The sequence below is a fragment of the Osmia bicornis genome, chromosome 16 (assembly GCF_907164935.1).
Source record: "Osmia bicornis bicornis chromosome 16, iOsmBic2.1, whole genome shotgun sequence".
Taxonomy (NCBI): domain Eukaryota; kingdom Metazoa; phylum Arthropoda; class Insecta; order Hymenoptera; family Megachilidae; genus Osmia; species Osmia bicornis.
The window spans coordinates 6,221,087-6,232,882 of NC_060231.1; the positions used below are offsets into that span (position 1 = coordinate 6,221,087).

Genomic DNA, 11,796 nt, shown 5'->3' on the forward strand with positions numbered 1-11,796 from the left:
GATCGATATTCGTTTGACGAGAAAATTGAATTCTTTATTTTCCAGGGCATTTTATAATTCTTCGTTTCCATTATCATTATTAAAATATGTAAGTCTATAAATTCTATAAATTTCTATAATTCTATAAATTATTTCTATAAATTACAATTTTATTTAAAATAAGACATGTTTTATTTTACATATCCGTCACGTTCTCATAATTTTCAATTCTTTATTTACATTATCTCGTTTCCAGAGTTCCTTAAATGTAAAATAAAATTTTTTGTAAAATCCATTATCCAATGAGGAAATACTAGAGGAAAGGGACGGAAAGTATGGTATACGATCGTTTCTATCTTATCCATAAAGTTGCGATTGTTACTTCGTTCGTGACTGCGTCCGAAGAGAAAGAGAAACAGAAAGCGAGATGGAGCGTGGCCAGTGATCGTTAGCAAAACGAAGACAGAGAGACGGTAGAAACGAGAAGGCGATGCACGATTTGGTTATATGTCGACGGTCGGTGCACAACAAATCGTCGACATGTTTCATCAACGATGCGGTCATCGAGTGACTTTAACGAACAATAATTGCACGGCCATACGAGATTTTTTAGAATATAATTATGGATTGGTTCTAAGCGCGGAGCCGCTCAAGGATGACCAGCTTTTCGAAGTCCGCATTGACAAGAAGGTACCAAACAGCAACATTCGAACTCTAATTAACTGTCTTGCATCTGTCAAAATCTTGTTTACAATGTTTATACATGAAGTGTTTCAGTTCTGTCATATAACTAAGCGTCGTCGAATCAACTTGTAAACCCGCATTTTTCATTTGTTGTTTCAATCAACTTGCCATCAATTTTCAATTGTTCATCCATTTTACAGTTCCATGAAATTCAATAAATCATCAGCGTTTAGAGAAATACACAGTTGCGATAGAATGCATTAAAAAAGAAATTTCTATGATTTCCATACAAATCCTAGTTACTTCTTGAATTCAAGCATTACAATAAATTGTAACTTTCAACTATGCAGCTGAAATCATGGAGCGGCAGCATAGAAATTGGTGTAACGGAATGCGATCCAGAGATAATAGAACTGCCGGCTCGTGCTACCAATCTGTGTCAAGGAACTTGGATCATGACCAATTCCGGTATAGTACACGACGGGGTAAGAACAGTAGAAACTTACGGAATGAACCTGAACGCTTTGGAAGCTGGAAGTACTTTGGGAGTAATGAGGACATCTAATGTAGGTCTTATAACACTAACGACAAATGTTTAATCGGATAATTTACTTACTGTGTATATTTTTTCAATTACAGCACGAGCTAATATTTTACATCAATGGTATTTCCCAAGACGTGGCTGTATCAAATATACCAGAACGCATATTTGCAGTGGTGGACATGTACGGTGATTGCGTACAAGTGACCATAACGTACCCACAAATAGCTGCTGCTTTATGCAGCGAGCCGAAGGACGAGGTTGAAATCAATAACGATTACGCTCTTGGAGAAGCATCGAATTCTTCGACAACCAATCTAGTCGCTAATTTAAATGTTAATTTAAACGTTAATGTTAATGTTAATTTACCGAAAAACCCGAACCCTGCTGCTGTTAGAGAGGATAGACTGAGGTTTCACGAAAGGGTTGGCTCGCTGGTTAAGTTGTCAAATAATGCTAGGACAGCGGAAAGGAGGAGACCCTTGGATGAATTTAATAACGGTGTGGTAATGACCCATAGACCGTTAAGGGATAACGAATTATTCGAGGTGGGTGAAAATTTAATTTAATATAAATTTATAAATATCGAAGATTAATAATATAATTATAAATTAATAAATAATGTATGAATTATTTATTTTTATTTATATACAAGGATTTAATAATAAAGAACATCATTTGATAGAAGGAATATTTATTAAACGTTACATTATTGTAGGTACGAATTGATAGACTTCTGCATAAATGGTCAGGCAGCATAGAAGTTGGAGTTACTATGCACAGTCCCACGGCATTAGAATTTCCAGCGACAATGACTAATATGCGATCAGGCACCACAATGATGTCCGGATGCGGGATACTGGTGAACGGGAAGGGCACGTGCCGCGAATACGGCGAATTTAATTTAGACGAATTGAGAGTAAGATTAAAAATACAATACGGTATCAATGAATTATTCGTCGCAGCTATGATATCGTAGGAAATGTTTACTTAGGAAGGTGATAGAGTAGGAATGATTAGAAGAAGCAACGGGAATCTCCATTACTTGATAAACGGATTGGACCAAGGAATCGCTGCTAAAGTACCAGCAGGTGTATGGGGTGTTATAGATCTGTATGGGATGACGGTGAAAGTGACGATCGTCGATCGGGACGAAAGGGAAGAGCAAAACTTAGTCACTAGGAGAAACACCTTGCAATTGCAAGGTTTAAATGGTAATGCTAATGTTGATTAACCCTTTCGCTGGCACCAGTGGGCCACGATACAAATTTAATATTACAAATTTTATAATGGCAAAGAACTGCGAAATATATTATAATAACGGTACTATCTTGCCAATGGTCACTGATGACCACCATGGCCCAAATGAAAAGACAAGCTCCAGTTCCATGGGACCACTGTGTCAGCGAAAGGGTTAATTCGTTACAATACATTACAATAAACTATCTCAAGTATTCTTCATTTTTAGAAGCTGAAGAAGAACCGCCAGATAGGCTCATGTTTCATTCCTGTTGCGGTACACACGTGGAAGTGATCAACAATGGTCGTACTGCTCATAGGCCTAAGTAAATAACAATTTCTATATAAATACTCGAGCAGTGCTGTTTCATACGCATTTATAACAACATTCTCATTTTCTAGCGTGATGGACGACTTCAACAACGGCGTTGTACTGACCTCGAGGCCATTGAAACCGAACGAATTGTTCGAAGTGCGATTAGATAAAATTGTAACGAAATGGGCAGGGTCCATTGAGATAGGTGTCACCACCCATTCGCCAACAGAGCTGGAGTTTCCTTTCACCATGACAAACGTTAGGTATGTAAAAAGAATATTTTCAATTTATATTTATACGGTACATATTATTTTGCTAATTTATGTTAAGTTTATCGCCCGTGTTATTGCTCGAAGGTGGTCATGTCCCTTGCAGATCCGGCACATGGATGATGACAGAAAACGGAGTGATGCACAATGGCACTACTATAATAGATCAGTACGGACAGAATCTCGATCGACTGCAAGTCGGTGATCGCGTGGGTGTAATGAGAAAGGACAACGCGACGTTACACTTTTACGTGAACGGTGCTGATCAAGGAGCAGCCGCGATGAACGTGCCCGAAAGAGTTTACGGCGTTATAGATCTTTACGGGCAGGCCGCGCAAGCGACCATAGTCGACAATACCGATTTCTATAGTCCAACTACGAATAATTCTAGTTTCAGCAATACAACTTTATATAGGTTTGTAACAAATTTATCGATCCTTCAATTTCTACCCTTGGAAACTATTATATTTTATTATTAATTGTGTCACGGATAGTGACTTGAGGTTTCATCATATACACGGTAAAAATGCGAAAATAATAAACAATGGATTGACCGCCCTGAGGCCCAGAGCCTTAGGGGAATTCAACGAGGCCATCGTGATCGCGAATCGTCCATTACGAGACGGTGAAATGTTCGAAGTGACCATTGATAAGATGGTCGACAGGTGGACCGGAGCGATCGAAGCAGGTAAAAGAATAGAAGTATAATAATTGAAATAAATCATATTATTTTCTCATAACAATATCCGTTAGGTGTAACTCTTATAAGGCCTGACGAGCTAGAATTTCCATCTACGATGACGGACATCGACCACGACACTTGGATGTTATCCGGATCCAACGTGATGAGGGACGGTGTTACCTTAACGAATAATTATGCCTGTGATTTAGACAAACTAGTAGAAGGTAATCGTATCGGTATGATGCGATGCTCGGACAGCAGTTTACATTATTATCTAGATGGAGTGGATCAAGGGCCTGCATGTACGGGTTTACCGCCGCACGTTTATCCTGTGATTGATTTATACGGTCAGTGTGTACAGGTATGTTATATTCTCTTTTTATTTACAAAGAAACTTAACCAAGGAAAGACCAAGTATATATTACATGTAGATGATTTATTAGGTGACAATTGTATTACCAGAACGTAGGGATCCAATGACCCAACAGTATTTACCATCAGAGAACAGCACTAGTCAACAGCCTACGTCTGTGATTCAGCTTCAGGCTCAAACGGAAATAATGCACAAGTTTCACGAGTCTGTCGGCTTAAGTATTCAGTTGAACAGCGACAGAACTGTGGCGACTAGGTGTAGAGAATACAGTAACGCTGTATTGTTGAGCGAAACACCGTTAGAGAATAATGAAATTTTTGAAATTACTATTCAAGAAGTTGCCAGAGAGTGGAGTGGATGTTTGAAAATAGGCGTTATGAGCAATGAAACTGGAAACTGGTTGACGTCTATGAATCTTGTACCTGGTATCGGATCCATACCGCCGGACGCTTGGTACTTAACAGGTAGTGCTACAACGATAAACGTAACTCCCGTGACAGCTGGAAATGGGGGTTGCTGGGGTGATTCTGAACAATTTTTTCCTTTACCAAAATCTTGGTCGAAGCTTCGTTTTTGAATTATTAACGAAAAACCACTGGCCAATCAGAGCGCGCGTAGAGCGCATGCGCGGAACCATGAAACCTCTACGCGCGCTCTGATTGGCCAGTGTTTTTCGTTAATAATTCAAAACTGAAGCTTCGACCAAGATTTTGGTAAAGGAGAAAGTTGTTATGGGACACCCTGTACAGGTTAATATTCACTATGATTTAATGTATTCAGGTAACGAAGTGAGGCACAATGGATACGTTTTATGCATGAATTATTGCCCCAGCTTAGAATGGTTGCGGGTCGGTGATAAGATTGGAATGAAACGTACCCACGAGGGTAATCTAAAGTTTTACATAAACGGGGAAGACATGGGTATAGCGGCGTCGAATATACCTGAAATGGTGTACAGCGTGGTCGAGCTTTTCGGTAGTACAGTGGCTGTAAATATAACTAGTAGCAAACAACAGAATACCGCTGTGTCACCGAATGCTAGTTTGAGATTGCAGGACTCCTTGGAATTGTTATTAGATCCTATGCCGCCTGTTTTGCGAAAGTATGTATTAATTATTTTTAATCTATCTTTTGATATTTAAATCATATTTATTGATTCATTATCAGCGATGCTGGAATGGATACGTCAGCAGATGTGTCTGAAGGGAAATTAGTGAACGATGTAACACTTACACCCACACAGACTACACCTCACTTGGTTGGGGAAAGTGATTGGAGTTACGAGTTTCATGAGAACCATGGTAGAAATATCCAATTGGAAACGAAAACAATTGCACGTAGGGTTGCGAGTTATAATCAAGGTGCGATATACAGGGTGTCCCAGTTTGATTATATTTTCTATAATATTGCGTGTTCTTTTTAAGGGGTGGTAATGTCCAGTCGCCCGCTAATAAAAGGCAAGCCATTTTCAGTGAAAATAGAGAAATTGAACGAACGATGGGTTTCTAATATTCTTTGCGGGGTAACTTGCATTTCACCGGAGAAGGCCAACTTCCCTTTGACGGCTCTTGGTTTTAAAAAGCACTCGTGGATCATTTGCAGCGACTGGATATCTCATAACGGTATCAGAGTAAGTATTAATCAAATTGTATTAACGATAATGATAATATAATTGTATAATGATATTAGGTAAAAACAAAATACGGTGCTGCTTTGGAAAATCTTCAGTCTAACTCCATAGTTGGTTTGTTCATCGACGAAGATAACAGATTGCGATTAATCATTAATGGCGTGGATCAAGGGGTAGCCGCAACGGACCTGCCTCCTTATGTCTATGCCGTATTCGACCTCTACGGTCAGTGTGAACAAATTTCAATCGTGGGAAATAATGTGGAACCATTCTCCTCCACTTCCATCGATAACACCGTGACGTCGGTGGAATGTATAAGAACGAAACTGGAGGATGCGGAGAATTCAAGAGAGAAAGCCGACTTAGAGTGTCACGAAAAGGAGAACGTTGTCGCTGCAACCTCCTCGGACTTATCCTCTTCTACCTCGCCGAGCGTACCGAGCCAGTGCAGCTCGAACGTAAAGAACGACGACACCGTGGAGTACCAAGGAACCTGTAACAACGGGAGCGTGCATTTAATGAACAACATCGAGAACAAAGCGATGCCGAATAACTCGGATAGTAACAATCTGGAATCGAGCTCGGGCATGAGCAACGACCCGGCGTCGCGAACCGTGAAAAACAAGAATTACGACAATTCGAACCAGCTGAACAACAGCGCGATATCGAACAGTCAGTCGGAGAATACGAATAACAGAAACGAGTGTACAAATGTAGAAATAAATAACGCGACTAATATTAATATTAAAAACGGCACGGCGAACAGCACCAGCAATATAACTAATATGAATACAAATGCTAACAATGTGATAAACGAAAGCATAGCGTCCAATAGTCAAGGGGTTAATTTAAACGCTACGCATCAGAACAATGCGTCTATTAATATGTTAAGTTCGTCCCAGAACACGCTTAGCAACGGTGCGTCTGATATGTCGAACACCGTTTCATCTGGTTTCAATGAGATCCGTACGAACGTGGCCTGGAACAACACCGTGTCTGTGAATAATTCTATCGGTGGTAACACAACCATTTCCGGCCAGAATACAGCCTCGATTCACAATGCACCTTCGTTACAGCTACTCCAGATATCGTCGTTACCGTCCACTCCGCTCGCAACGAATACTGTACCTTCGAAAAAGTGTGAATACCTGAAGGCGTGCATGAGGTTGAAGAAATCGTTGGTTTTACCGGACGAATTTTTCTCCCTAGACGACGTATTGTGTTACTGTAGCGCTTGTTATAAAGTAGAGGGGGACGGTGCGGTATGCAAGAAAGGCGAACCACCGGCGGAGTTTGCTGTACCGATAGGGTGGACCAGGTTTCCCTTGAGACAAAGTATCAACGCCAATCAAATCCCCCAGGGTACGACGGACAAATGGCACGTTGCTTTCTACGGTATACGCCTCGACGCAATCAGGTAGAGGAAAAGTACTAAATAATTATTTCAGTGAGCAAGGAAACGTTATTGGGGCGAAGCTCCTCTTTTTCTGACTTTTTAACTGAAAATCTAGATCATCAATTTTAAATTTTGTGTCACTGTGAGTGTTTATATAAATTAGGGTGTAATTCCTGGAAATAGGGGGTTGCTGGGGTGATTCTGAACAACTTTTTCCTTTACCAAAATGTTGGTTGAAGCTTCGTTTTTGAGTTATTAACGAAAAACTCTGGCCAATCAGAGCGCGCGTAGAGCGCATGCGCGGAACCATGATACCTCTACGCGCGCTCTGATTGGCCAGTGTTTTTCGTTAATAATTCAAAAACGAAGCTTCGAACGACGTTTTGGTAAAGGAAAAAGTTGTTCAGAATCACCTCAGGAACCTCCCATTTCCGGGAGTTACAGGAACTACGTGTCCTTGAGGAATGGAATTACTATATCGCGCGAACTTTGAATTCGTGTCTAGTTTAATTTTTGAATTTTATTTATTCTCAGGCTAATCCTGGACACAGGAGAACTCATGACAAAGGAACAATTGGACGTGAGTAATTTGACGATGAATATAAAGGCAGAGGATCAAAATCCCCAGGTGACATTTTCCCCCAGTATAAAGTACGCCGCATCGGAGGAATTCACTAGGAAATATCCGTAAGTGTTTTCAGACGAGTTTAATATAAATTACGTATCACTGATTGTTCGAATGTCGCAGATACATCGACACCCAGTCGAATAAAAAATTAAATGCCTCAACTGCATTTCAACTGTTAGTAAGGCCCGGCTCGTACACGATTAGCCCCGGCGGTAAAGACGGCAATGATCCACAATTCGAGTCCAGCAAATGGTCTACCAAAGAAGCAGGAGCCACGGTGATTATGGCTCTCTTAATTCAACTCGATGGATTTTAATTTATTACCACTGGAGAGTTGCGAGAGGACGTTTCCCTTTGCGTCTCGCTAAGAGACGCGTATTTCATTTAAGGATGAACGAATGTACATAAGCATTATAATAGCGTAATATAATTACCGTAAGATATTTTTTAAAATGAATTTTTTATCTTCAATTATTCCGTCGAATCTCCGCTCTGTATATTTACGTTCAATTATGTATTAGGTTACTTCAGTGTAGAATGGTAGCGATCGTTTTGGTAGAGATCCGTTCGTTGAAGATTATTCGTTCTCTTCGACTTAATTTAGCATGCAATTGTTAAAGAGAAGATATTGTGATAGGTGTAATTTATTGACCGTGGATCAAACCAATTTGTAATAATCAGTTCGTTCAAGTATACAGTAGCATGTATATCGAATACATAAATCTATATGTATTATGTTATACATTTAATGTAGCTACTGGCCTAGGTTTACAGCGACGAGGATTAAGTCGAACAGATCCGCACCTAAGGTTCGTTGCTACATTAACGAAGCACATTTTAATCCTCGAGCTTTACTCTTAACGAATACCAAATCTTTAAGTATTAGTAACGCAGGTAAAAATCCCTTCTCTTTCTTTTTTATTTATTTTTTTTTTTTTTTGAAGCACTCAGCAGTATCGATAAAGAGACATGTTATCTGTATAATGTAGAAATAAAATGATACTACTGTAAATCACAATATAATGCTATCGAATAGAATTGAAGATGCAAATACCCAAAAAAAAAAATGAATACATTTCGGAAAATGTAATAACCATATTTTGAAATACGCTGTTTAAAGTTCGAATTTTTCTTTGTGAATATCATGCGCACCATTTATAAATGCAGAGAACTCGCAAATAATATAACTGGAAAAAAAACGATCAACGTGTGTATATATTTTATATCATAATTCATTCAGTTAGTTATAATCATATTTTATAATGTATTCTGTTTATATCTTTTTTTCTAATATTCTTTATTTTTCAGTTAAAAAAAAGAAAAGGAGAACGTCAGAATTGAAACTTCAGTAACTAATGCTCCTTTTTTTTGGATAGATGTATAGAGAATTATCTCTATACCTCAGCATATCCTATAGGCATTTATGAATATAAATTAATATTTTATCATATCATATAATCATTTAATTTAATATGTATAATGTATAATTTCTTTGTAGAATCTATATAGGACCTGCTTTTTCCACGTATCAAAAACTTTGGTCAGATAGTGAAGAACAAGTGCAAAACGTTTTATCATTATTTTTCTATTCATCCTTTCATTTTTGAGATCCTTGGATGGATGTTGATAACATTTCTCCAAACTTTACACCCAAATTCGAACGTTCTGGTCCCAGGAGCAGCTAGCAACAGCCATACCATTTCCAGCAACGCTTAACGACGTTACTCGATTCTCGTGGCCCGACAAAACGCCTTCAAACAACAGGTAAAATCAATTATATTATATTAGAAACTACTATCTGTGGTTTTGAAGATTGAATTTTCAACGTTTCTTCTTCTTTTTTCTCAGAAATCAAGGTAAGATGCTCACCGTTGTGCTGGTTCTTTAACGTATCCCATATGTGGATAGTATTGTCATCGCTTCCACAAAATATGAATCTACCGCTAAAGGATAAACCGCAGGATGTGTATCCAGGAGTTGCACTCGGTGGCTTAAACGTAGCCAGCTGCTGATCCGATCTCAGGTCCCACAATCTTGCTGTCTTGTCCTCTGAGGCTGTCACGAAAGCTTGTCCCGAAGGATGAAACTGAAAAGGAAATATTAACCCTTTGAGATACAATGAAATTTCATGTGCCATTGTAGACTTTCACGTCTCCGGCGGACGCCTAATTTATTATTTTATAGCGTTATTTAATTATTATCCATTAAATTTGCGTATCAACCTGATTAAATGTTATATAACAATGCAAATTTCAAAATAACTTGTTCTGTTTCTAAGCTTTCACATAATTGTTCAGTCGAGCCAAATTAAATAGTATTTTCCGGAGGCACCAAATTCCATTTTATTTATATGTCAAAGGGTTAAGCAAAGCTTTTATGATCTCGTACTTACGCAAACCGAGTTCACGTCAGCCTCGTGTCCAAAAAAGGTTTGATGCGCAGTCTCCTCCCTTACATCCCACAGCTTACATGTTCTGTCAACTGATCCTGTAACATATGTGTTCCCATCTGGGGCTAGACTGATGCTAACCACGTCTCCAGCGTGGCCACAGAAATCTGTCGTTTTCTTGTTTGCCTCCAAATCCCATATACAGCTGAAAGAATGTAACATTTTTTATAAAAATGAAACTGTACACAAGATGATAACTGATGTTATCCTTTTCCAGGTATACATTTTCATGTCACCAGAGCCGGTTATGATCTTCTTGTCTTCAAAAAATCTACAGGACGAGAGGAAACCTTCGTAGCCAAGTAATTCTCTAACGATCTTAGCCGAGCCTGTGGCATCACGATTATTCACGTCATAGATGGTGCACATATTGTCCATACCGCCGCATGCAACGAAATTTCCTGACGGTGCAAAAGCCACCGACATCACCCATGCTGAACGTAATGGAATCACCTGAACCTTGTTTCCGGTCCAGGAGTCCCAGATAATTAATTTTCCATCTAACGAGCCTGTCACGCAATGTCTGGAAAAGAAGCGACCGTTTCAAAGTACTTGGGATTAAGGAACGGGAACGGAGTTACGGTTCTTCGTTTGGTGAAGTAAATTAAGATTCAAACGCTGACCTACTGTCACCACTGTAATGCACCGAGTTCACCTTGTTGATATGTCCTTTAAGTAATTTTTTCGTTGATAATTTAACTTTTGGAGCGTCCGCTACACCGCTGCATGCCTCCTCCAAAGTGGTATCCTGTTGCTTCTTTTGATCCTCCTAAGATGTAATGAAGTATGTTTTCAGACCATGTCAAGGTAAAGACACCGTTAACGTTCATTTTCTTCTTTTTTTGTCAGTGAACAGTGCGAATGATTTATCTAATACAACCTTGCATTTGTTGATCAGATCCTCCAGTTCCTTCTTCAAGGCCACCGTTTCCGCATCATCCTTCCCCATCTTCTGACTGACTGCTGGGTTGTTTGAAAATTGTCTGAAAATGAAACAGTGACGATGATGGACGTGCGGATACTACGAGCAAATTTTCATCAAAATGTGAAAGAAGCCTCAGCATCGTCTACCCTGCTGCCCTAGTAATTGTATTAAATCGAAGTTTAATCTCATTTGTTGGGCATTAGTTCGATTCTCTGAGCTAACTTAATTACCTACATACACAATAACGCCTGTCTAACTTTTGTTTTTTATTAATATTCAATAACTAAACAAATGTTACAGGTGTGTTGCATAATCTTTTGTAAAGAAGTTTACATTTTTTAAATCAATTGAATGAATGAGGAAATGAAAGGATCAGTACTACGTTAATGGAGGATCTGTATGAAATTTGGATTCATTCATTTTTCTTTCTATAAAACAATGTTTTATAGTTGTAGGAAGTAGAAAGGGGAAAAAAGGTACTCGGTTACGGTGCACAAAGACTCCCGTTTACCTCCTACAAAAAGTGTGATCCGTTGCGCTTTCGAATTCTTTCACCTATAAATCATTCGGTCGTCTATCCGAATCGATTTAGTTTAATCGGTTCATCCGTTAGAGATAAAAATATGCTGCTGATAGTGTAAAGATAACAAGACACAAGTGCTTTTATTTTAAAGAATTAATATAC

General features: G+C 38.9%; 2 protein-coding genes across 3 annotated transcripts; one reads left to right on the top strand and one right to left on the bottom strand.

The window, feature by feature from the left end:
• Nucleotides 1-247: 247 nt before the first annotated feature.
• Nucleotides 248-8,194, top strand: LOC114880465 (neuralized-like protein 4). 2 transcript variants are annotated; one of them, XM_029196491.2, is made up of 17 exons: nt 248-669; nt 1,014-1,229; nt 1,303-1,752; nt 1,923-2,123; nt 2,199-2,418; nt 2,673-2,769; nt 2,846-3,022; nt 3,135-3,443; nt 3,523-3,716; nt 3,782-4,071; nt 4,154-4,547; nt 4,864-5,185; nt 5,251-5,444; nt 5,508-5,713; nt 5,773-7,130; nt 7,644-7,796; nt 7,917-8,033. In XM_029196491.2, the coding sequence occupies exons 1-17, from the start codon at nt 487-489 to the stop codon at nt 7,939-7,941; spliced, it is 4,989 nt and encodes a 1,662-aa protein (XP_029052324.1). In that variant the 5' UTR covers nt 248-486; the 3' UTR covers nt 7,942-8,033. The 2 variants fall into 2 exon arrangements, with proteins under 2 accessions (XP_029052324.1, XP_029052323.1); XM_029196490.2 differs by having other exon boundaries at nt 250-669; nt 7,858-8,194.
• Nucleotides 8,195-8,363: 169 nt separating this feature from the next.
• Nucleotides 8,364-11,765, bottom strand: LOC114880472 (guanine nucleotide-binding protein subunit beta-2). The gene is made up of 6 exons (XM_029196506.2): nt 11,067-11,765; nt 10,810-10,955; nt 10,410-10,709; nt 10,130-10,331; nt 9,607-9,823; nt 8,364-9,488 (listed from the first exon to the last, which is right to left on the bottom strand). The coding sequence occupies exons 1-6, from the start codon at nt 11,133-11,135 to the stop codon at nt 9,382-9,384; spliced, it is 1,041 nt and encodes a 346-aa protein (XP_029052339.1). The 5' UTR covers nt 11,136-11,765; the 3' UTR covers nt 8,364-9,381.
• Nucleotides 11,766-11,796: the final 31 nt, after the last annotated feature.

Coding starts and splice junctions, on each gene's coding strand:
- LOC114880465 (XM_029196490.2), top strand. CDS start 487: ATGTCGACGGTCGGTGCACAACAAATCGTCGACATGTTTCATCAACGA. Junction 2,124..2,198: donor TTAATTTAGACGAATTGAGA/GTAAGATTAAAA, acceptor ATGTTTACTTAG/GAAGGTGATAGAGTAGGAAT. Junction 3,444..3,522: donor AGCAATACAACTTTATATAG/GTTTGTAACAAA, acceptor TGTCACGGATAG/TGACTTGAGGTTTCATCATA.
- LOC114880472 (XM_029196506.2), bottom strand. CDS start 11,135: ATGGGGAAGGATGATGCGGAAACGGTGGCCTTGAAGAAGGAACTGGAG. Junction 10,332..10,409: donor GGCTCTGGTGACATGAAAAT/GTATACCTGGAA, acceptor ACATTCTTTCAG/CTGTATATGGGATTTGGAGG. Junction 9,824..10,129: donor CTGACGTGAACTCGGTTTGC/GTAAGTACGAGA, acceptor TTTCCTTTTCAG/TTTCATCCTTCGGGACAAGC.